The 25955-nt window shown below is 36.0% G+C and overlaps 4 protein-coding genes across 4 annotated transcripts in view; 1 reads left to right on the plus strand and 3 right to left on the minus strand.

Annotated features, from left to right (window-relative positions):
- Positions 1-25955, plus strand: part of LOC142341500 (large ribosomal subunit protein uL18-like) — a 302218-nt gene that overhangs the window by 172858 nt on the left and 103405 nt on the right. The window lies entirely within an intron of this gene.
- On the minus strand, positions 3956-14754 carry LOC142341496 (cathepsin D-like). The gene is made up of 5 exons (XM_075392469.1): positions 14580-14754; positions 13793-14213; positions 12864-13134; positions 9396-9571; positions 3956-4388 (listed from the first exon to the last, which is right to left on the minus strand). The coding sequence occupies exons 1-5, from the start codon at positions 14615-14617 to the stop codon at positions 4101-4103; spliced, it is 1194 nt and encodes a 397-aa protein (XP_075248584.1). The 5' UTR covers positions 14618-14754; the 3' UTR covers positions 3956-4100.
- On the minus strand, positions 14939-15603 carry LOC142341497 (zinc finger HIT domain-containing protein 1-like). The gene has a single exon (XM_075392470.1). It carries the CDS (start codon positions 15599-15601, stop codon positions 15119-15121), a length of 483 nt encoding a protein of 160 aa, XP_075248585.1. The 5' UTR covers positions 15602-15603; the 3' UTR covers positions 14939-15118.
- LOC142340807 (eukaryotic translation initiation factor 3 subunit F-like) lies at positions 24792-25776 on the minus strand. Its single transcript, XM_075391531.1, has one exon. The coding sequence runs from the start codon at positions 25770-25772 to the stop codon at positions 24906-24908; it is 867 nt and encodes a 288-aa protein (XP_075247646.1). The 5' UTR covers positions 25773-25776; the 3' UTR covers positions 24792-24905.

Raw genomic sequence — 25955 nt, forward strand, 5'->3', positions numbered from 1 at the left:
TTCCAATCAAGGCCGTGATGTCTTAACCTTAGAACTGTTTCTAAAATCTGCTCTTAAATGACCTTCAAATAGAGTAAGATGTCCTCAGTTGACCTTTAAAGCAAGCTAAGTCATTTTGAAAGCGGCGCGGGGACAATTTTTTTTAATGCGCATGACCCAAAACAAGAGCAAAAATGACGTCACGCATGGAACTTATGAGGTGACGGGTCACAGGTCTTAAAAAAATCTTGAAAATATAAAAAAACGCGAAGTCAATAGTAGCTCCACTCAGCTGCCTCCATTGCGGCTACTAAGAAGAACCCGCTTCGTTTCATTTAACACCGTTACACATTTTGTGTTCAATTCATTTGACACTCGAAAACTACAATATTAAAATCCATGCATTCAATCCTTTCTCGGCTTGGTTGACGCCGTATTGGCGGACGGCGTTTGGCCAAAAAAATAATGAGAAATTTTGCCGACAATTTAAGTAAAGTGAGCAATAAGATCAATTCTGAAGCCGTGATTTGCTAATTTAAAACAGTATTTCGCAAGCTGACAAATATAAGGAAGAGTTTTTATCAAACAGTAATGAAGGTCTTTCCATGGATGCACCCTCCCCCCGTAAGGTGCGGCCACGGCAAGTGGAGCTCCACCCGACCGCACATCAAAAGATAATGGTTCACCAAACTACTGATTTAATGGAACAATGAGATTTTTTAGACCAATTATGATAAAACTGTCGGCTAAGTTTCTCTTTTTATAACAATTTTTCTATCACCCTCAGCTTACACAATAGTTACTAATAATGACCCCGTAGAGTAGCTAATAACGCTTTTGTTGACCCCAAACCCAAAACAACAGTCAGTAATTAAGTTATTCATAGCAATTTTCACAGGAAAAAAAAACAAACTATAAGGATCTCTGACGCCGCCTTATAAAAAAATATATACTATAATAATACAATATTTTGATGCAGTAAATCATTTCTGCATTCAATTTAGGGGGATAAAACATTCACGTTTGAAGTGATTAAAACACCACGAAGCCATAAAAACTATTGGGGGATCATCATAAGAACGGACCAGGACATAATAGATCCAATAATTAGTGGTCAAATCAACTATCAACAAAGCAATTATAAAGAACTGCTAAGAAAGAAAACAAAACGATGGCCTACAGACAGCTCGAACACTAGCCACAATTGAAATCCTGCACTGCAATGAGATTAAAACAAGCTAACAAACATAGCCGGCAGATTGCCGCAATAGCTGCGAAAGGATAGACTTGTGTGTCGTATAATAGAGATAGAAACATAAAGATCTAAATTGAAAATATCGACGCCGCTCAAAAAGCAAAGAAAAAAAATTCAGCGATAAATTAATTAAGATTGTTAAAATTCATTGCGCAGAAGCCTTTTTATTACAGACTTTTATTACACATATGAGTTCCTTTGACCTTAAAGTAATTCAAATTAAACTTAAGTTCTAAAGTGCAAATTGAGTGAGGTGAGTCACGAATGATCAAAATCTTATCACGCAAATGACTTAAAAACGTTGGCTAAAGAGAGTGAGATATGACGCCACGCGCGCAATGCCATTAGTGAGAGGAAGAAGTCATTCAGAAAATCTGATTTTTTCAGCTTTGCTGTGTGAACAAATATAAAACGAAAAAGAGCGTCAGACGATGAAATAAAAAACATAGCAGGACAAGTCCTGACGCACAATTCAATAATTGTCATTGACTAAACGAAAAAACCATTGGGAAAACGATTTCCAAAAAATATCAGATCAATTAAAAAAACAGAAAATCATGGTCAAAATGCCGCATGTGAACAAAAACCCACTAGCGAGAAAAATTTGGTTTAAAAAAACTACGCCTAGATTGAACTATGAATGGATTTGGAAAACAATTTTTAAAAAAATTCGAGCCAAAAATCGAAAAAAAAATCAAAGTGAAATTGCTGCATGAGAACAAAAAAGCACTAGCGAGAAAGCGAACTTTTGTTCAAACATCGATTTTTTACCCTACTTGAATATTCGAGTGAGAAAAAATTCACGCCGAAAAACCACTTGCTTTATCGCTCCACTTCCTATTTCGGCGTTACCAAAATCACTACTCCAATTTGAAAATGTGTGAACAGATCTTAAAAAAACATAGCCGGAGGAATCCCGGAAAAGTCTCGAAGATAGCTTCGCCAAAAATCAGCCTGTCGAACATCTAGTTTCTGATCGCAGTGAGTATTAACGAAGCGAGAAGACTATGTTAATTTAATAAAAAAAAACAAAATTTAGTTAAAAATTAATTTAAACGAAAACAAAAATTCAAACAATTTTTCAATTTGCACAAGTAAAAATACAGAGGGAAAACAATATTACAAGTACTAGCAAAAATTTAATTGCTCACACAAATTCGGACAATCCAAAAAAACAGAAAAACCTCTCTTGTTTTGAAAAAGCGAAGAACTAAGAAATTTTAAAATAATTTAACAATTGTTCGCAATTTTTTGTCAAATGCAAAGAAATAAATTGCTTGGTACCAAAGAACCTATTTAATTTGTAATAAAAAATTCCCACAAGCATTAAGCTTGCATTCAAAAACGAGTAAAAGCAATACAATACAAAAATAGGCAAGAAATCGCTAAAATAGCCTTAAAACCGGAGAATTGGTTGAAAAACCTTCAAATTAGCGTAAAACTCCCTTTAACTAACAAAAAACTTAAGCAGTATCAAAACAATATTAAAACTATAACTTTAATCTGAAATAAACTCAGACAACAAATAAGTCTAAAAAAACGCTTAAAAAAGCCGCATGTGAACAAAAAAATTGCTCGCTTAGCGAAAATTTTTTCACACCTACATTTCTCGCTCTGTTTCAAAAGAAGGCATGAACAAAACAACCACTCTCTCTTTTCTCCGCTTTTCGAATTTGTTCACTGAAACAACTTTTACAAACTTTCTTCACTCCCTGAACTTCCGGTTTTCTTGCTCGCTCACTTATATATATAAAAAACAGAAAACCATAAAGCCTCTTCGAGTCTTAAAAAAGACAGCGCCCCAATGAAATTCAATTTCTTCGTATTGTAAAAATTCAAGAGCACCGCAATATAGCTCCGCTTAGCTTACAGCCTCGCATCTATAAAAAAGATAAAGTGCCAGCCTATTTTCAATTGTTCTAATTTGATGCGCTGTTACAGTGGGATTAGAACATTATGCTGCACCCGCTTCCATTATCAATTGCTTAAACGATACTTGACTATCGAACGACCTAAATATTGAAACGCTTGCCATATAGTAGGATAAATCGTTGACTTGCACATAACATAAGTAAAATAGCTCAAAATTTTCGATTTTGTAGACACTATAGGCGCTTTTTTTGGCGATAGTTTATATTTCTATCACTTTAAGTGAATGTTTAATTCAATTGATGTTAATTCAAGTTTATTTAGTTGGAGAAAATTATTGAGTCAAAATTTTGCAATTTTCTGCCATTTCGTTTTTGTGTTTCCAGGATACTTTTACATGAACTGCTTTTCTAAAGATCTATTTAGTGCGTTTTATTACTCATATGAGCCATTTGAATTGTTATTAGGCCATTTTTCACTGAAATAATGGCCTTATATTTTTTGTATTTGTTTTCATTGCCATTTACTGTTGGCTGAAGTGCGAGTAGTCACTGATTGACCAGATGAGGCATTACACGCCCTCTGAAGACCATTTAGGACAGCAGTTTATATTTACGTTTTTCAAAAAAATAATCATTTGAAAAGTAAAGTCTCAAATTCACGCAAAATAGCATGACCCGAATAATTGCTCAACTTAAAATCATAAAAGCTTTAAGAATCAGAAGAAACTTGCAAGAACCATTGGTCGTCCTGGAATCATGTAATAATAAATCATATAAAATAACCGATTGCTCAAGCGGATATTAAATCACGCTTGCATTAACACGGTAGTATCAAACTTCAAAACGTGAATACGATCAACAGAGTAAATTAGCATTATTTATCTGGCTATACATAACATTGTTACTGATTACACATTATTAGTTCTCCAGTTTAAAACGTCGAACGGTAGGTATAGTACTTTATTATGGACTGAGTAAAGCATCTATAGAGACATTTATTTGGAGTCGGCAAAGCACACTTGGTTGTTGGCAAAGTCAAATTTCGTGTAGTAGGGTCCAATGAAAACGTCTCCCAAGATCCACTGGGGTCCAGTTGGGATCTCCATTCCGATGAAGCCAGAGAGACACTCGGTCTCTGTGCCCTGGGTTACCTTGAGCACGTACTGTTCGGGAGTCAGGACGAAGTCTTTTCCAGAGATGGTGAAGGTGATGTCGGGCATGGAGTCAAGCTTGTCGCAGTCCACCATGTATTCACCACCAACCAGAGGGGTGGCGCCAATAGCCTACAAAAGAAAATTAAATTGAGAAACAAAGAAAGAAGCAGCCAACATCACACAAGTCTCAGTCAGTTAACTTTGCTCAATAATTTAAAAAAACATCGCATGACAAGTCCTGAATTACTATTCAAAAAATTGAATTAACTAATGACCCGAAAAATGTTTTTCCATTTTTACAGAAAAATTTGAATGGACTGAAAACCGACAACTATTATTTTTACATCAACACGAACTAAGAAAGTCAACGAACTATGAAAGCCCTTGACCCCATAGGCTCTAAAATGAACAAAAAACTCAAATCAATTAGAACTTTTTTCCATCTTTTAGTGTTTTAGCAACCCTTAGTAACAACATTTTTGAAAATATTGACTATGCGTCAATATTGTAACGCAATACAAAAACCTCGTGAGAATCAATGGTAGACTAAACAAAACAGAGGCAAAAACTGAAAACTGGCAAAAATCAGAAACATTCAAAACCAGTGGCGCCAAACTAAGAGAACCTGATAACTACCAGCCAAAGCCATTAAAAACCCCAAAACATAAAATAATTTTTAGCAGTTCTAATGGCTGAAAAAGGAATAATAGAACTACACATGAAGGCAAGACTCACTAATTCACTTAAACCTTTAAAAACCAATAGTATCCAAGTGAATAAAAAGTTAGCTAAAAGTTGGAGCCCATAAATTGTCTAAAATTACGCCGCACTAAAAGGCCTATAAAAATTAATTGTTGTTTTTGAGGCCAAGTGATAAGACCACAAGAAAACCAAAAACATTTAAGACCAAAAAGTGAAGTTTTGAACCAAAGTGAACTCACGCAACCAATTAGGTTAACCTATTTCTCATAAGCAGTCAAAAATTTGCGATCAATGATAAAAGAGCAAACATAGCTGGCAGATTGCCAGAAAATAGCCGCAATAGATTCGTAGATCGGCGGTCTAAAAAAACAGTAAAAAAGACAGACCAAAAAATTGTCTTTTCATTGAAGGCTGATATGTTATATTTTGATTCAAAATCTGTATAAGTTTTTGCCGCCTCTATTAGCTGCTCTCAAATAACCTTCATTTAGAGTGACACACACCCATTTGACCTTATCTCTTTGAATTAAAGTAAATAAAAGTCAATTTCAAATTGAGGAAGTCATTTTTGAGAGTGAGGTAAGTCAAGTGTGACCAAAAATTTAATCACGCGCATGAACAAAAAAACTCGCTCCACTAAGAGCGAAAATTGACGTCACACATGCAATTCAGTTGAAATTGCATGAACGAATGAACAAAAAGTGGCCGTGACGTCATATGGTCGTAACAAAAATCATGACAACGAAATAAAAAAACCAAGAGAAGGCCAATAATAGCCCCAGCTATCGCTGTGCGGCTATTAATAAGTACAAATACTAACAAAATTGAAAAAATTATCTTTTTTTTTGAAAACGATAAGCGTATCATTCAAAAAAAATAACAGCTGAAAATTGTAATGATTAATTCGGCTGACTAAAGCAGTTTTAGCAACCGATTAGAATTGTCATTAAGGACACTAAGAGACAACAAATTGAGCAAAAAACTCGTAAACATCAAACAATCGGTAACAATTCTTGAAAAGAATGAAAGTCAAAGTATGACCTTTAAACAGAAGCAATTAAAATTATTAAATTAAGGACATTAGCACCTTATGTTACCTGTCCATAAAGGGATTAAAAGACGAGACAACTAAAAGTACAACAAATACTGTCAAAACCAACAACAGTCATTATAACAATCAAAGAAATAGTGTCAAAGTCATTGCAACCACAAGCCGAAAATACATAACTAGGTTTAATTATGCCCCATTACCAACCATTGATAAAGTCATTATTGATACTTGGCAATAAGACAACAGAAATAAAAAAAAGGGCAAACAGCAAATTTTCGATAATATCTTATAATTTGAAAACAAATATTTTCTTGAAAAGAATTAGTATCGAAGTCATAGACAGCTTAACCTTTCAACAAATACGATTAAACCAACCAAATTAGCCCCAGTAACAATCATGAATCCTGTCCCTAATGAGATTAAATGGTAAGACAGCAAAAAAAACAACAAATACTCGCAAAATGGAAAAAATCCCTCGAAGTTTGAGAAAAGTAGTGGCAAAGTCATGAAAAATGATAGCCATTAACTCGAACCAGTTATTAGGTTTTTTTATGACCCATAAGAAACCAAACATACCAGTTATTGATAATACTGAGAGAACAGATTTTTTTTTAAAAAGTCGGCAAAGTCAAATATTCAATATTTTATGACAACAAATAGTGATATAACAGCCATATAAAAATTTAGCTGCCCCTTGATGATTTCAAGCAATTGCAAATAGGTGAAATAACTAAAACACAAATTTATCATATTAAAATAAGAGCACTTAAGGAGAAGAAACACTGAAAACGGGAGTCAAATCGACGCACATAAAATCTATGAAAAATCGAAAAATCGTTTAAACACAAGTTCTCACTCCACTTGAAAGTAAGTTGAGAAAAAAACGAATCAATTTTTCGCTCCCTTTACCACTTCACCGTGACTAAAATAACCACTCTAAGGTACTTCTCACTGATGTGAAATAGCGGGAAAAAGAACAGATCTTAAAAAAACATAGCAGTACAAGTCCAGAAATACAATTCACAGGATTGAACGAAAAAATTTGAACTACAGTACCTGACCCGCAGATCAATTGAATAGCACCAGCCAATAAGACAAAATTTCCCAAGTTGAGAAACTAAAAGAATGAAAAAAATCTAATAAAAAACATTGCTAAAACTCTTGAAACTTACCCTAAAGGCCGCCAAATCTAATCCATTTAACTATACCGATTAAAACACGCACAAAACTTTTAAAGAGGATTATTTGCCACTAAAGATAGAAAACTTAAGAAATAAGACAAAGAATTATAGAAAATAAAATTTGCAAAAAATAATGCATCTCAATTTTGTAATAATATGTAATACTAAAATAACAATCTTTTTTAAAAAGTAGGAAAAGTCAAATAGTGCCAGTCTAAAAAAAATTTAGCTGCCCCTTGATGTTTTCAACCAATTGGGAATAGGCGCAACTAAAAACAAATTTTTCATATTAAAAGCATGTAAGGAGAAGAAACAGTGAAAACAGGAGTCAAATTGACGCACATGAAAAAAAAATCTGAAAATCGAAAATTCGTTCAAACACCAATTTTTCACTCCACCCGAAACTTAGTTGAGAAAAAATCACACTCTACACCTAATCAATTTTTCACTCCCTTTACCACTTGAGCTTGACTAAAATCACTACTCCAAATTGACTTTTCACTGACGTGAAATAGCCGAAAAAAGAACAGATCTTTAAAAAAACATAGTAGTACAAATCCAGAAATACATTCCACAGAATTGAATGAAAAACTTTGAGCTACTGAACCTGATCAGCAGACCAATTGAAGAATGCCAGCCAAAAAAACAATTTCCTGAGTTGAGAAATTAAAATTATCAAACAAACTAAAAACCACTGCTAAACTCTTGAAGCTATTACCCTAAATACCAAATCTATTTATCCTGTATTATCCATTTAACTACAACAAATAAAACACGCACGAAACCTTCAAAGAGGATTATTGGCCGATGAAGAAAAAGTTTCACCAGCTCAAAGACTAGTAAACACGTAACAGCATAAAACTACTCCGTTCCCCAAGCAACTATGAAGTAGCATACTATCAAACCCTGGAGGAGGTTCCCTGACCTCTGAGGCTGGAATAACACAGCAAATGACAACAATTTTCAATTAAATTGAAAAACATTGCGAAAATTAGTATCATTTTGAGTTTTCAAGTTTGCTGTACTAAAACGTTTAGCTCATAAAATTGTCAGAAAAGGTAAACATAACCGACTAACGTCGGGCGAATTGCTCTCAAACGACATCCGAGCAGTTGGCTTCGTCAGTAGCTAGCCAAGGGGGGGGGGTGCACCGGGGGCTGATGGGTGGGCAACACTGGGTTGGGGGGCAACAGCGCGGTGGGGGTGGAGGCAATAGTGGGGGTCAACAGGGGGGGGGGGGGGTGTCAACCTGGAAGAACCTCCCTTCACACCATAAGTATAAGTCTCCAAAACAGTTTGAGCTGAAACAGAGCGGAAAGGCTCTAAGAGCACTTAATGCCCGCTGGGCGCTACCTGTTTATCCCGTTTTTGAGGACGAAAAGTCAAAGCGTCAGACGAAAAATCGGTCAAGCGAAAAATCGCATAAAAAAAGACCGACAGGACTATTATAATTGCTATAAACTTCGTTTGAGAGCAATTAATTATGTCTTTGAAAAAACCTTTATCAAATTTGACAAACGTCAACTCAAAACTAATTTTAAAAAAATTCGAAAAGTGGCAAAACGTGAATCGTGTCATTTTGGACTCAAAAACTCCGAAATTGACCTTTTAACCTTGGGCATTCCCAGAAGCTGCACTCCTCTAAGCCCTTGAAGGACAACTAAAGTCAGCTTTGGGCCTCTAATGAAACTTAATACCCACTGACCTCACATGCTTATCGGGTTTTGAAAGGTCACAGTCATGAAAAATGTGCGAAAACTTCGTACAAAAAAGACCGAGCACCAATACAATCCAATTCTTGGATTGTAAAAAAAAACAATAGACTCAAAGTATAGACGGCGCAAACGAGCTGATATTAGCTTTCCGAAAAATTCAAATATTGCACCCGCCGTCTCAGTTCTATCTAGACTAGAGCTATCAACTAATAAGTTTTTAGAGATAATTTGAAATCAGCAGCCATAGTTCATGAGTATCAGCACAAGCATAATTTCAAAAACTATTGTAATTTGAGTTCGGAAATGAAATCATTTTTATGAGCTTAAGAGTCTAGAAACTTTAGAATCGAACGACTGCTTTTAGTTGACGAATGCAATTTAAAGATGAAAATATTCTTCTATTTCGATTACCAAGCCACTGAATTATCAGTTACTTTATTTCTTTTCTAAGATATGAACTTGTCTCATTTAACAGTAATCAATTTACATCTTGGATCTTTTTGACATCTCTCTTGGGTCCAGCGAGGAGAGAGGTTCCAGTGTCGGCGATGGCCTGACAACTTCCATCACAGAATGAGACTCCGCCACTTCCCTCCACTTCGCCTCCGTCCATTGTGAATTGCCAGTAGGTCTGCTCAGTCACATTTGTGCACGTGAAGTCACCTGAACATAAAAATTTGAGACCTTTTCTGTTTTTGCCCCCCTCCCTCCCAGGTACAGAGCACGTGTCATTACATGGTAAATCATTTTGTAAAAACATGGCACGTGCGTCTGGGGGTTGCAAATAATATGCACCCACTAAGTTGGGGAGGCACAAACGGAAAAGATCCAAAATTTGTTATCGTTTTATTACCAAAACAGAATTACGGGAAGGACCTTGTTCGTCGATCACGGTCAGTAATACAAGCATGACCAATTTGCTGGATACTGACAGTAGTCAAAACTTTCGGTTTCAAACAAGAACGTTGGAAGATTGACCTTGAGAAGGTCTGAAACATTGGATTTCCTGCCCCGGTGTTTTCTGCCAGCAGTTACAAATGATGCGTTAATCTGTAGCATGTTACTATGTAAAAATTAGTATGTGCGCATGGGGGACAATAGATCCAAATAACCTTGTGAACTCATTATTCGGTTCTACTTCTTTTCACCCCGATTCATTTAACCCCTCTATCATTTCACCCCTCTATCATTTCATACCGCCAATTAGGACGACCGTCGACATTAAAGGCATCTTTGTCATAATTAAGTAGATAATTTAATCCCATGTTCGGTTGTGATAATTTCATATCAAGTCCCATGGGCCGCTAAGGCATGGCCATGGCCCGTGAGGCATGGCCAAATGACTATATTGCTAATTAAATAGTCCTTATTTTACAAAAGATTAAAATCGGGGTGAAATGATAGAGGGGTTAAATGATGGAGGGGTGAAAAAATCGGGGTTAAATGATAAGGGGGTTAAATAAATAGGGGTGAAAAAGCGGGCCACTCATTATTCTTCTACACAGGTAGTTTCGTTTTACAACATATACAAAAAACTAATCAGCCTTCGATAAAATTTGTTTTCCACAACTTTAAGGCGGATTGTGAAAAACTTCTTCGGATCAGCAAACTTAAGCAGAGTTTCAATACTAAAAATTTAACACGAGTAGATCAGTTTAAAAAACTAAATAATTGTCAGCAGATTGCTATCAACATGGCGATTTATGTACTTCATTGCTTAAATACCCATTAGAGAATCTGACACTAGAAGCGCAAAGCAGGACTCACAAAACCTTTTCAAAACCACTCTGGTTAGCAGAAACATAAAACGATTTACGTCAGACGAATTTCACTCGAACGACAGGCGAGGAAATTTAATTTAGTGTGGGTTTTGCTCAGAAATTTTCTATGGTCGCACAAATCGAGAACCCAAAGGAAAGGGGTTCGTACCCGCAACCTATAGAACAAAATCTAACATCTTTACAACTCAGGTACAATAGCTTTGATACTCGTTCGCTCACAACTGTTCTCGTATTTGCAACAAACTTTATTTCAGAGTGAGAGCAACTTGATCCCCTCAAAAAAGTCACTCAAGAAGTGAAACAAAGTTCCAGCCAGAACAAAAGCGCAAAAACAACCGATCAGAAAATTTGCACAAAAGAAGCACACACGCATACAATAATTACCTCAAACTTCATTTGCAAGCAATCAAAAAGTTAAATTTCTTTTAAAAAAAAACTGACTAACTGAAAAATCGAAAGTAGTTAAATGTGATCTAAATGATTTTCTCCACAAAATTGAATTATTTCTTTCATCTAAACCTAATAGAGCAATTAAAGTAAATTGAGACATGATTCGAACTCTAGAATACCTCTTCTTATATTGCATCTTGAAATCCGCGTGAAATTTTGCAACTTCGAGTTTACCATTCCCTCCAAAAACAAATTCATTGGCAATAGAAGGCCATGAATTTTACAATAAAAGAGTAAACAAGTATGCCATCGTCAGGAATTCCTTTCAAATATCAAAACTCTAAGTGTCGCATTCTTACCAGATAAGCAGCTTACTCGCTTAAACGGTGAGCTCAATCAATGTTTTTATTGGAAAGTCTGCCACACGAAAAGTCTAAAGGAAAAGTCATAAACGTGTCGAAATGAAAAAAATGTCCCAAGCTGCATAATTTAATATCTCAATAGCCGCAACAACCGCAATAAAACCATCAATAAGACGTCCGCCACCCAGCATGCGTTGCCCTCTAAGACCAATTTAATGAACATAACAGCCCTTAAAAAATAGTCGCAATGAATGAGCCGACAGACAGGTATTTTGATATACCTGTTATGTTCAAAGAGTTTTCACAGTTTGACAGCGGAAAAGATATTAATGAGCATTATGTTAATGCAAAACGATCATCCTAATTTTTTGGCTATTCGGATATAATATGGGTTCTGAAAGGTTCCAAATTTTTACTTGCGGGTGGAACTTATAAATAGTCATTTAGAAACTTGTGCCAAATTTACACCCTTCATGCTGATAATTTCGGTACTGAACCTGTTTGTATGCTATCCTTCTCAACAAAAACATTTATCCCAGCCAATTTATCGCTGCTTGAAAAACTACTGCTCCAGATTTTACGCCAAATATAGTTCTACTTGATTTTGAACTGGCTCCCATTAATGCTTTTCAAAAACACCATCCAGAATCAATGGTATCAGCCTGTTTTTACCAACTACCCTCCAGTGGGGAAAATCATGAAATCTAGAGAGAAAGGGCTCACATCTTGATGAAGGTTCACAAGGACGCAACATAAATATTGCCAAATTGTCGTAATTGTGTATTTGAAATGTTTTAATGTTAATTTAAATGTGAAATTCATCGTATTTTTGAGATCACGCCTTCCTTGCATCCTCGCGGAGTTACTTCAAAGCCTCGTAACGCGCCTCGTTAGGGCATTTAATCCCATGCGTTTTGGAATTCATTACATTTTCTGTTAAATAAGGTTTTGTTTGGATTCAATCATTTATGCTTGCTTTAAAAGTAGGTTTGAAATTTAATTTAGATTGTTTTCATTGGGAAGTACCGGCTTGTCGGTCCGCTGGACTAAGATTGCTTTTCAACTTTTCCAATTTAGCTATAATGTGATCAACGTGGAACATAAGAAATCGGAGTTGTCAATTATGTTCTACATCATCAAACGCGTCAAAATGAAAAAAAAAAATCGTCCCAAGCTGTACAAAGTCGTGTCGTTTGAGCGACAAGACGTGCATGTCGCTCAAACGAATTTTCTCCGTTCTCCAAATACACTCGGTTAGGACGTAAAAAAGGTTGCATTTGGAAAGAGGACATCAATAGGATTAGCTTTGCGCACTACTTAGCCTTCACGCTACTTCAAATTGAAACCACCAAAACTATATTTTCCCTTTAGCAGTAGAAGTTCGCAAAAACTTCAGCAGAGCTCGAATAAATCAGATCTAACCAGTGTAATGGTCAGGGTTCACCCCTCCAAAGAAGATTTCTCCACCATCATCGCTGTCAGGGTCTCGGTTGAGCCAGAATCCGAACTCATTCTTTGCCACAAGTCCTTGATCCCAGGCGTTGTTGAACCATGGTTCCAAACCATCGACCGCGATTCTGGGGTAAGCCATGCCGAGAATTCCGTCAAATTTGGCTGCTACAAAAGTGATTCCGGGTTCTTTGATTGCCTCGCCGAAAAACTGATGCTGAACAGAAATTCCAGCAACTTCCACCTACAGGGCACAAAAAGATTACAACCTCAATTAAAGCTGACATGAAAAACTGAGTTTGAAATAATTATCCAGAAAAAATTAAAGCTTCTTTTGATATGGCATGATTCTTCTTTCTATCAAGAGTTCTTTAACAAATGTAGCTTAATTACTGGTTGAAATCTGATTTCCCATTCCGCTTCAAGGACTTTATTTTCAATGTGATAATAACTTGCATTCGAGGTCGCACCGTGCAAGAATTTTCCAGATTTCCTCTGGTTGCTTATTTTTAGCACAACCTTTATTAAATCAGCTTGTTAATGTTGCTAAACCGAACCGGTTATTTTTTCAGTGACAATCAACTTTTAGTTGTTTCTTTAATAAAAGTCGCCATAAAAAACATAACCGACTGGCATCGGACGATTGCTCTCGGACGGCAGCCTGTTATAGATCTGGTACAAGCAAAAATTTTGCAATAAAACATGACTACAATAATTGTTTCAAGCATGGTTCGAGAACTACGATAAGTCACAGCAAATAAAATTACTCGGACATCTCTTATTGCAAAGTCAAAAATGGTAAAGCCGAACAGTCGCTGCAATCTGCCGTTAGGTTTTGCTGGACAGGTAACGTTTGACCTACCAGAAGACGACATAATCAAATGAAAATTAATGGTTCTTACAGTGTCCTCGCTGACGATTCCAGAGCATTCTCCGGTTCCATAAGCAATGGCGAATTTCGTTCCATTGGCAATGTAGGTAGAACTGGCACTCGAGTCGTACTTATTGTGCAACAAGCAAGCGATGTTAGTAAAGGAACAGCTCTTGGATGGCACCCACAGATTCGAGGACCCGGTGTCAAAAATGACCTCGAACGTCTGACAAGGGGTTCCGATGCAGATTTTACCATAATACTGGGCATCCATGTAGTCGGTCAGTTGCTCAGCTTTGTTGGCGTGATATTTGGATCCAAGCATGCTGTTCGCCTTTCGAATGTTGTACATTTCACCCAATTTGTAACCCTTATCGGCCAGGATCTGTCTGGCGCTCTTCTTACGCTCCAGTTTAATCTTGAATGGATTGAAATCGGCCAAAGCCAAGCCGCTAAAAAAATTTAACTTTTGAGTACATTACGTTTACTAAACGCGGAAATTAGCAACAAATAATGGGTTCTGATTGTTTTAGTTGATGATTTTCTGTAACACGCTAAAGAAGAACCCGATATTGTCCATATTGAATTCTGCTTTAAGCATCATCACCATGTCTCAAAATGTATCAGGACTCCTCCGTTTTCCAAAATCTCAGATTAAGGCAAGCCGCTTCCGAACTTACATTCCTGCATATATAGGAAGCGCGTACAAAGCCGATATCTGAGAAAAGCAAAAGCCTAAAAATAGCTCAGACGACTCGAACATACATTAAATGTCAGGTTTTCAAACGTAGTTAAATGTAGAGAAAGTTATAACTTACCATAGCACGGCAAGCAATAGAACCGTGTATTTCATCATGTTGAGAGTTAGAGAGAGAAACCAACCGCAAGTGAGGCAAGTTAAGTTGATAATAAGACAAATCGGATAATCAGCAAACTAGACAAACATTATGGCCTCGTGACATTTGCACAAAGTTTTGTTCGCGTGTAATGAGATAACCAGATCGAAACAACACTCCCGTTCACTACAGCCCCAAATGGCTACATTTGTGACGAATTGTTTAAACAAATAATCAATCAAAATGTTCACAATACCATATACGATAAGGAATGCAGCAAATAAATACATGGCAAGCCCATCCATCGTAAATTTGAGATGCTTATAACATTCAATCCTACGATTGAACTCACCAACCATCATTTGAGTTCATCGAAACCTGCAGTGTAAATTTGAAATTTCCCACGTAAATAAACGATTTCTTTATTTAACTAGTTTCATGTTCAAGGTTTAAACTTCAATTTATAGCTGTAAACAAAGTTTTTCAGATATGTCAAGAACTCACGATTGATAAGGATAAACCTAAGCTGTCCATTTCAGACATCTAGTATCTTTATGCATCTGTTGGCAATCTAAGCTGCAGAATTTGAAACCGCATTGAACACAGTTGTATGCTGACGGGAATCCACAAACGGAGCAGAGCTTTTTAGCGGGTTTCTTGCTAGGTGGCGCTATACATGTAAAATAATTTGGTGATTCTCTTTCAAGCGCCGCCTCCTCTTCAACCAAGTTTTGCAACGTCTTTCTAAATCTTTGTTTAAAATGATCGCCACGAATTTTCCGTTTTCGTCCTTTGGCAGACTTAGATTTGTCCTCCTGACCTTCAACATGTAACATCTTTTTGTTGATAAAGATTAAGTTGGCATGTGGGTCTTCTTGAAAGTTGTCCTTTTCCAACGAGTCCAGGTGTCGTTCCAGCCTCCTCTCTCTGGATATGTTGTCCAAAATTTTCTTTTCATTAACAATTTTTTGACGTTCACTTTCTCTCGCAACAACAACAGACATTTTATCCTGAAATTTGCCCAACAATATAATACCAATTACTCTCTAAACTAAGGGACACATTCAGGAACACAAACTTGTTAAATTCTGGCAGAAAGCCGAACGCTACATAAATATAGCAAGAGATTTCAAAAATAAGTTCATTTCAAATTCAAACACCGGCCGCTATTTATAATAAATTGTTTAATAAAACTTACGAGTAAAAAAGAACATAACCGACTAACGTCGGGCGAATTGCTCTCAAACGACCGGTTAGCTTCGTCAGTAGCTAGCCACGGGGGGGGGGGGGGGGGCTGGGCAACCGTGGGGCTGTCGCGCGGGGGGCAACAGCTTGGGGGGGGGGGGGCTCTTCAAGAACCGTCCTTCACACAATAACTAAGTCTCCAAAACAGCTTCTGTGAATCGCATACTTCGAGTACTTGGAGACTAGTGCGCTGAAAGGCTATAAGGGCACTTAATGCCCTCTACCTGTTTATCCCGTTTTTGTGGACGAAAAGTCAATTGGGTCAGACGAAAAAACTCAAGCGAAAAATCGCATTAAAAAAGACCGACAGGACTGATATAATTGCTAAAAACTTTGATTGAGAGCAATTAAACAGATACAAATCCTGTCAAACCTAGTCATCAGTTCTATGGATCGACCAGTAATTTCTAACATAGCAGTCACATTGCCAAATAACAGCAGCGAAAGAAACCGCTTAGACCGTAAATTGAAGCAGAGAAGTGACAAAGGGAAAGAGTACAGTAAAAGATACGTTTAAAAATTTCAAGCAGTTTAAACACTGAAGCCAACCAATAAACTCATGTTTACGTTCAGTTAGTTTTTGAATTCAAATTTATCCAGTAACGTACACGTCCTCTCGAGCCAAGTAATCAGTACTATGGATCGACCAGTAATTTCTAACATAGCAGTCAGATTGCCAAACGACAGCAGCGAAAGAAACTGTTTAGACCGAAAGTTGAAACAGAGAACTTTGCACGACAGCAAGTAAAAGTATTCTTTTGAGTGATACCGTTTAAGCATTCAAAGCCACCAGAAATTCTGCTAAATCCAAAAAGATCGAGAACAGCAAGAACAATCCGACAAGAACAAAATCCACTGCACGAGAAATCTGCATTTTCCCAAAAAATGAAGAATTCTCTCCTATAGCAATAACTCAGGGACAACGTGTTATCTACCACGGAGTTGATGCAGAAACGTCGCCGCATAACAGGCACTTGTGGAGAGGCGAAAATTAGGTGACCAGTTCGGAACAACAAACCGACGTCCCACTTACCCGAAGCGCTCAGTCTGTTACGCATCTCAAAAAGAACGAATTGAAAAACATAGCAAGACAAACACTCAAATATAATGCTACGAACTCTAAAATTGTATGACCTTACAATCAGCTTTCCAAGCATAATTTTTGAAATTAAGCAGCACATATAAACAGTAACAAGAAAAAGAAACCGGAAAAACGAAATCAAATCAAACCAGAAAGTCCAAATTTCACTAAGGATAAAAACCAATGTTCGTATCTTGAAACAATTTTCTCGGTGGTGTGAAAATGAATCTATTCGAGCAGATATTTTTAAAATCAAAAACCTGTTGAATAGTTTTAATACGCAACATTTTGGTATACATTTTTTGAAATTTTCAACCCAACATTTACAATACAGTAGACTAGGTTCAAAGCCAGATGCTTAAAATAGATAACTTTTATACATAAGACTTATGCAACAAAAAAACTGATTTACATAAATCTGTAATAACTAAAAATAACTAAAACATAGCTGGCAGATTGCCACAAAATAGCCGCAATAGCTCCGTAGATCTGCAGTCTCAAAAAAACAGTAAAAAAGAAAGACCAAAAAAATTCGTCTTTTTATTGAAGGTTGATATGTTATATAATTTTGATTAAAAATCTGTTTAAGTTTTTGCTGCCTCTACTAGCTGCTCTCAAATAACCTTCATTTAGAGTGACACACACCCATTTGACCTTATCTCTGAATTAAAGTAAATAAAAGTCAATTTCAAATTGAGGAAGTCATTTTTGAGAGTGAGGTAAGTCAAGTGTGACCAAAAATTTACTCACGCGAATGAACAAAAAAACTCGCTACACTGAGAGCGAAAAATGACGTCACGCATGCAATTCAGTTGAAATTGCATGAACGAATGAACAAAAAGTGGCTGTGACGTCATATGGTCGTAACAAAAATCATGACGACGAAATAAAAAAAAACAGAAGGCCAATAATAGCCTCAGCTATCGCTGTGCGGCTATTAAAAATATCTTATACTGTCTTTTAAGACTTATAAGATATTGTAAAAAAAGATACAATCCAAGGAATTGAATGAAAAACAGGCCTCATGTACCTGACCAGCAGATCAATTGAACAATCCCAGCCAAAAAGACGAAATCTCGAAAGTTGAGAAACTAAAAGAATCAAACTAAACAAAAAAACAATTATTCATAAAACTCTTGAAGCTTTTAACCTGAAGTCCATTTATGACACAATGCAATATAGTCATTAACTCACGCAAAAGACTTGAAAGAGATTAATTTGACACTAAAGGTAGATAATCACGAAAAAAATGACAAAGACTTCAAAAAGAAATGTGAAAAAAATTCTTCAAATGAAAAGGAAAAATTTAAAGATATTTTTCGAAAAGGTGTCTGGAAAAAATGTTCAAATTCATTTTTTCTCTGTGGAGTTGTCTTGTAACCCATCAGCAACATTTTAAAAGTTTCGTTGGCCCATAAAGATAGTTAAACTTAGAAAATGACAAAAAAATTCAAAAAATTTGAAAACAATCAAAAAAATTTAAATTGCAAGCTTTATTTAAAAAATTGCTTTTATTTGCAATCTTAAAAACAAAAACTATTTTGTTGCCACTAGAAACTCTGCAAAAACATACTAGCAAACTCAATAGCAGCAAACCCATGGCCACTGAGGAAAAAGACTAAAATTTCAGTAAGTCAAAGAAAAAATTACAATTTAGAAATCGCTTAAATTTGTAATATTATAATCTTGAAACACATTCCCCATTACTACTAAAAACTATGCAGTAACCTATCACCAAAACCTAAAGGAAATGTTTTGGCTATTCAGGTTAGAGAAACATAAAAATTGACAACACGTTTCAAAAATTTGAAAAAAATTGGCTTATGCCATGGCCAATAAAAATTTTGCAGTAAACTATTAGCAAATCCTAAACAAGATTTCTTGCCCCCTGGAGCTGGAAAACTTGAATAATGACAATTAATGTCAGAAAATTGGAAATAACTGCAAGTTTTATCAAAAAAATTGGTAAAATTCGTAAGTTGAAAACCATTCCATTACCGCTAGAAACTATAAAATAACCTATTATTGTGACACCAAGAGCTGAAACAACAAAAATTCAAAAAACTTGAAAAAATTTTTAAAATTAGAATAAATTACCGTGTTTATGTTTGGTGTAGCAATGCATATAGCTCTTAAAATGGCCATAAAAAGTTATTACGTCTTGCAAAAGACCTTTACCAACTTTTACAAACCTCAATTTCAGACTGGTCCAACAAAAAATCCGAAAGAGACGGAAAAATTGCAACATTTTGGGCTCAAAAACTTCTGAAAATGACCTGTTAACCTTGAATGACGGCCTTCCCAGTAGCTTCACCACTCTAAGTACTTGAAGAACTACTAAACGCGGCTAAGGGCCTCTAATGAAACTTGATGCCCGCTGAGCTTTACCGGTTTATCCCGTTTTGAAAGCTCAAAGTCATAAAAGGTGTGAAAACCTTACAAAAATAAAAAACATAGCAGGACAAGTCCTGACGTACAATTCAAAAAATTTTCATTGACTAAACAGAAAAAAAAACTAGACCTAGAATGGACTATGAGTGAATTGAGAAAACCATTTTAAATAAATCAGATCAAAAAAATAAGAAATAAACAGAAAATCAATGTCAAAATGCCGCATGTGAACAAAAAAAACCACTAGCGAGAAATGAAAATTTAATTCAAACAAAAGAATAGGCCTAGAATGAGCTGTGAATGGCTTGGGAAAACCATTTAGAAAAAAATCCGATCCAAAAAATCGAAAGAACAGTTAAAATCAGAGTGAAATTGCCGCACGCGAACAAAAAACCACTACCGAGAAACCGAATTTTTGTTCAAACACCGTTTTCTCACTCTACTTTAAAATTAGAGCGAAAAAAAATTCACGCCACAAAACCACTCGCTTTTTCGCTCCATTTCCTGTTTCGGCGTGACCAAAATCACCACTCCAATTTGACTTCAAAAATCATGAAAATGTGTGAACAGATCTTAAAAAAAAGACAGCGCCCCAATACAATTCAAATTCTTTGAATTGTAAAAATTCTTTGAATTGTAAAAATTCTTTGAATTGTAAAAAGACAGAGCACCAATACAATCCAATTCTTGGATTGTAAAAAACCAAGAGAAGGTCAATAATAGCCCCAGCTATCGCTGTGCGACTATTAAACAATGAACGATACCAAAAACTTGAAAAAATTGAAAACACGTGTTTCCGAGTGGAATCAAGACGCCGAATACAGTTAGATCCTTTCATTAGATCTTTGAAGCGACATGAGACTTGATTACAAACCAAACAAATATAAACGCATAAGGTCAGACGAACAGTTCTCGAACGACTCTAGTGGGGGATAGAAATTTTGCTACATAAGTGCATGCTGATAGGAGTGTTTTGTGTGCAACAAGATAATGAAACTATTATAGACCACTATTAAATAGAACAAAAAATCTATGACGTAAAAGTAAATCGATTTATTAAAATTACTACAAAATTTTTCAACAAAAACATTTTGGAAAGTTTTAAAACTTACCAGCGCAATGCTTCAAAAACTAAGATATTTGAGAATTCAAGGTTGTTATGTCTTCTACAAAAACATTATTTGACTACCGTCAGACAAATTGCTTTCAAATGATTGACTTTCGTCATCGCTAGCTTGAGTTTAGTGAGCCTATTATGGTGGTCGTACGAAAAATCACAAAAAAACAACCAAAGGGACTGAAGTCTTTGCTACAAACTCAATTTCATAGAAAAAAAGACCTTACTCGGACTGCTATCAAATTTTGATATCCAATCTTCATTTCTGCCATACGTTTAAAGTGTGCATATTATTTGCAATCCACAACCGCGCAAGCCATATTTTATTAATGATTTGCTACGCAAAGACAGTTACTCTGACAGTTACAAAGCGTATTTCGTTTCAAGCAAAATAGTACGCTCATGCAATCCGATTCCGTTGAGAATATCTTCAGGCTGAGTTTTTTGTGCTAAGCACAGACTTCACGAATCATGTATATTTAACCTTTATGTTCATCTTACTAACCTTTCTTCATTTTAAAAAGTATCGCAACCTTGTAAATCGAAAGTTAAAAGAAGCACAAAATCAATTTTCAGAGGATTTTTTAAGAAAATTGAAACCTCGAAAGAGAAAGGGAAATTCATTAAGAAAAATATTGGAAAAAAACAACAGTCCAAAAATCACTGAAATTGATTGAAATGGTAAAAAAAAACGAAAGACAAAAAATCAATATGTAACGCTTTTAACAGAGTTTTCAGCGAAATGGGCATCTACAGAGGGCAGATTGTTCCACCGAACGTCGAAAAAATAGAGCGGACACTTCATGAGTTTAACTTTAGACCTTTTACTTTGAGGCAAATCTATAAAGTTATTGACAATCTAGACAACAACAAAGCACCAGGGCCGGGACATCAATGCTTGGGCATTGAAATCCGGAAAATAAGCTATTAGGACACATCTTCAGATTATATTTAACGATTGTATTCAAGAGAAAGTTTTTCCAACAATTCTTAAGGATGCACACATCACCAATTTTCAAAAAAGGAGATGTTTCTGTTTCAACTAATTATCGTCCAATTTCGTAACACCAACTTTCGCAAAAGTTTTTAAGAGACTTTTACTTAATCAGTTAGTAGAAAATCTTGAAAAATTGCGCTTTTGAACAGAAAACAATACAGTTTTCAATCCGGAAAGTCGTCTACTGATGCTGTGCTTTATTTTATTGAAAAATTTACTTTATTGAAATCTTTCCATGAGATCTTTCTCAAGAAAGCTGAAATTTCAACCTCTCTCAATCAACAATTTTACTTTTCAAATCTTTTCTCGCAAATCGAACGAAATGCGTAAAACTGGGTAGGGTATTGACTTATCAGATAAAAAACTATTAATCATGGTGTTCCACAAGGAACTGTGTTAAAACCTCTTATTTTTCTGTTATATGACATCGATTTTTCTGAAAAACTTGAAGGTGAAAATGATTTTATTCAGTTTGCGGATGACACTAGTATTATACGCAAATTTGAACGTAATGAAAACATTCCACAGAAAAATGAAAAATTATTAGAACAAACAGACAACGATCCAACAGAGAATCAACTCACTTTAAATGCCGATAAAACATGTTATTCTTTACAAACCATAATAATTCGGATCCAGAGTTTTCCTTTAAAGGCCAAGTTATCAAACCAGCTCATGCTTGTCGTTGTCTGGGAGTACAAATTGATTCAAACCTAACCTTTGAAAATCACCAGAAATCAGTTTTAAGCAGAATGGCTAATTGAAATCGTTCTTTCTATCTCGTAAGAAATCAAATTCCTTTGAAAGTAAGAATTGATGTTTTCAAGTCAGTTGTACTCTCTCATTAAAAAATCAAATTCTTTTAAAAGTAAGAATTGATGTTTTCAAGTAATTTGTACTCTGTCATTTTTCTTTCAGTGGAGTATTCTTTAAAACTCGTACAGTGAAAAACATAAACCGCATAACAGGCAAATAAACTGGGGAATAAAAGTTTTGTTATTTTCAACAAAAATTTGACCACTCTATTGATCTTCTCATTAAGGATCGTATCCTGCCAGCCGAATTGTTTCTCAGAAGTTAGACTAAGGAAACTACAAACATATATAAGACACTGGGAAACATCCGAAAATTTTAAAATGTTTACTAGTCGCCATAACGCTAGACAGAACAAGAGAACAAATCAAATTATTATGAAAAAGAAACCGAAATGGAGTTACAAATCTTTAAACTTGAAAAGCGTTCAAATATGGAACAAATTGCCCTCCTCAATAAGAACTTTTAATAGTAAAACTTGCTTTAAAAATGCTAAATGTTTTAACCGAGTATTTGCTCGATCAACACAAGGTGCCCGTTAATTGACAAATAGGAGCCTTCAAATCCTATTTTTTCCTACGAGAACAAACAGCCACAATTTGAAGATTATATTAATAACAATGCCGATTAATTTATTTAACATTTGAAAGCATGTAGATATCTAACCTTAGGGTTATATTCTGAGTAATTTACATGTTTCGAAAAAAACACTTAATGACATTGATAAAACATAACCAACGCATGTCGGGCAGATTGCTCTCCATTGTTTCTACTGGACCTGGGGAGGGAATGGAAGCAGAGCATAATATAGGCTTATGAAGGCTTTTCAATTGTTGTTGTTAGTAATTATATTGTCCAATAGTGAGATTCAAAATAAAAAGCACCAATTTCGGCGCGCAGTTCAATTGAAGTTTAGTAGTATACTGACGGCACTAGAGCTAAACTGCTCAAAATTGTGGAGGAGCAACTTATATGACCCAAAAATTAAGAACTCAAGCATGGCAAAAGTCACAGCGGTCAAACACAAATTTTGCATTAAAAAGAAGGGGCTCCGCAGCATTCAGTCCGAACCAATTTGGTTGCTCAAAAAATGAGGGCGGCGGATGATCATTTCCACATCAATTTTCAAAGAATCAGATTTAAACTCTAGACTCACGTTTCCCAGATGCAAGAAAAAACTTGGTGCGGAAATCTTAAAAATAGCGAGCATTGGTGTGAAAAACGCAAAAAAGCACTAAATTCGACGTGAGGACACTGCTTCAAAACCGCGAACTCCAGGATAGCAACAAACTTCAATTCGGAGTAAGAGCAATGCAATTAAAATCACTCAAAATTAAAAAGCGAGGCGTGAAAAAGTAACTTGAGAAATAACAGAATGTTCTAGAACAAGAGCGCAAAAACAGTCAAGTGAAAACTAAGATTGCCCGAAAATAGTCGCAATAGACGCTTGAGGCCTTCCATGAAATGAATTACTAAAGAAAGGAGATAGAGATTGACCACCAGTACTTTAATAGACCACTAGACTTTTTGATTAGATTCCGACTGTCATTTTTATGAGATACATACGCTCTATAAAAAGCCCTAAGAGCTTTTTCAAAATTAATATTCGAAACCAAAACTCAAGACTCTAATACCCGAGAATTTGGGCATGTACGTTTGACACCTCTTAGATGCACACTTTTGATCTTTAACTAGTAAATGTTCATAAAATTTAAAGTTCATTAAGTGAGTTGAGAAATCATTTTTTTAGTGAGGTAAGTCACGCAAATGACCTAAAAGCAGAACAAATGACGTTAAGCAAACAAAATTTAACTGCAAAGCAGTAGCAGTCACTGACATTGAAAAAGTCAACGGTCGCAAGAATCATCGATGGAGACGAATTAAAGAAAACCACCATGTCCCCAATAATAGCCGCTATCGCTTCGCGGCTATTAATAAAAAAACACATGTAAAATAATTGCTTTAAAACTGCCTTCGAGAGCAATTAAAACCATAAAACGACTAACGTCGGATGAATTGCTCTGGAACGACAATCAACTTCATTTAGAGGAGCATGTACCTTAGAAATGTGTTGTGGGTGCAAACTAACTCCATCCCACAGGGGTTTGAAACTGGGACCTCCATGATGCCATTCCAACATCTTAGCCACTAAGCTACAATGGCTTTTACACTCACAATCAGTTTTATAGTAGCAACAATCTTTATTTCAGAAATCGAGCAACTTAAAGGCCACTCTAAAATGAACTCAAGCGTGAAAAACTCACTCAAGTCACAGAATGTTCTAGAACAAAAGCGCAAAAACGGTCACGCAAAAATTCTGTATAAAAACACGCACGTTTACAATAAATGCTTCAAACGTCGTTCAAGAGCAATTAAAACCGTGCAAAATGCCGATAGAAACCCAATACCCACCTTTGCTTAGTAAGAACATTGATGAGACAAATAATATCCCTATGCTTCGTCATGTTCGTGAAAGAGCGCAGTACGACTAATTGCGCAACTCCCCCTTACATGAAAAAATAAACCTGAGTTACTAAGCCAACTGATTCGTACAATTTAACAACATTGAATTGGAGAGCATGTGAACTTGCACTTTCATACTTCTCTACAGAAAGCAACATCCTATAACAATATCAAGCACAGATCAATTTGTCCACTATTACACTAAGCGTTGAGCGCCATTGTCAGCAGTTTATCTTGAACAGAGATCTGGTTTTCAATCAACTTCGATAAATACAACACCATAAGATTATCCTTGAGATCTCTGTTAATCGTCTCTTTGAATTGCTCTGGCTTGATTTGAGGCAAATTCATGATCAACTCTGTCAGCATTCTACCAACATGACTGTCTCCACTTTTGTTACCAGCCATCACTGCCTCAACATACATTATAAGCTGATCCAATCTGCTCAGAATCGACTCACAACTGTTCTTTATCAAGTCTATGTCACTCAATGCAGGCACAACTCTTTCTTTCTGAACTATGCCCTGCTTGAATATCTCAATAGCTGAAGTATCGGCTGAATGTTGCACTACATTAAGAGGGACTGGATTGAAGATATGACCTAGGGTCTGTTTTGGAACGCCCATTGGTGAGCTAATAAACGCTTTAACATCAATCCGCCTGTTGATTTTAGATATCGTCTCGACTAAGACATGAACAGGAGCTTTAACACATGCTCCAGTATAGAATTCGTGGATCAATAACGAGTGCTCATTGATTGCATTGCCAGTAGCGAACCACCCGACAATGGTTCCAGAGGTGTTGGCCTTCTTATGCAGTTCGAACATTCTGTGAGCTGCAAGTTTATCAACAGCAACTTCATCATCTGTCTCTTTATGAGGGACCATGAAACAAGCGTTAACTTCGATTACGCCTCCAGCATCGTGGGTTCCGAGAAGCGTACCCATGACCCTCTGGTCGTTTGCATTTCGCCTTTCGTAGAAGTCGAGAATGCTGAAGATGACATCTAGCTTGATATTGACATACTTGATGCCAGTAGCAGTCCCTGAGTCCTTGTTTGAACTCATTTCTTATCTTAAAGCAAATACTTTTTAATAAAATAAGCTCCCCAGTGAGTAAGACAATTTCACTTTCCCAAAAGGAAAAAATATTTGTAGCGAGGTTCAAAAAGAGTTACGAGTTATATTTGAGTGTTCAAAGGAAGTTCTTAACATTCCGCCATGATTTCTAGTATGACCAAGTCCATGTCC

This window comes from Convolutriloba macropyga, chromosome 6, assembly GCF_964194025.1.
Source record: "Convolutriloba macropyga chromosome 6, txConMacr16.3, whole genome shotgun sequence".
Classification (NCBI taxonomy): Eukaryota; Metazoa; Xenacoelomorpha; order Acoela; family Convolutidae; genus Convolutriloba; species Convolutriloba macropyga.

Bases quoted from the DNA above. Each gene is read 5' to 3' on its own strand.
- LOC142341496 (XM_075392469.1), bottom strand. From the start codon at position 14,617: ATGATGAAATACACGGTTCTATTGCTTGCCGTGCTATG. The intron at 14,214-14,579 runs GTAAGTTATAAC...AAATTTTTTTAG, and splicing joins CTATTGCTTGCCGTGCTATG to CGGCTTGGCTTTGGCCGATT. The intron at 9,572-12,863 runs GTTAGATCTGAT...TTTTATGTTCAG, and splicing joins GAACCCTGACCATTACACTG to GTGACTTCACGTGCACAAAT.
- LOC142341497 (XM_075392470.1), bottom strand. From the start codon at position 15,601: ATGTCTGTTGTTGTTGCGAGAGAAAGTGAACGTCAAAAAATTGTTAAT.
- LOC142340807 (XM_075391531.1), bottom strand. From the start codon at position 25,772: ATGAGTTCAAACAAGGACTCAGGGACTGCTACTGGCATCAAGTATGTC.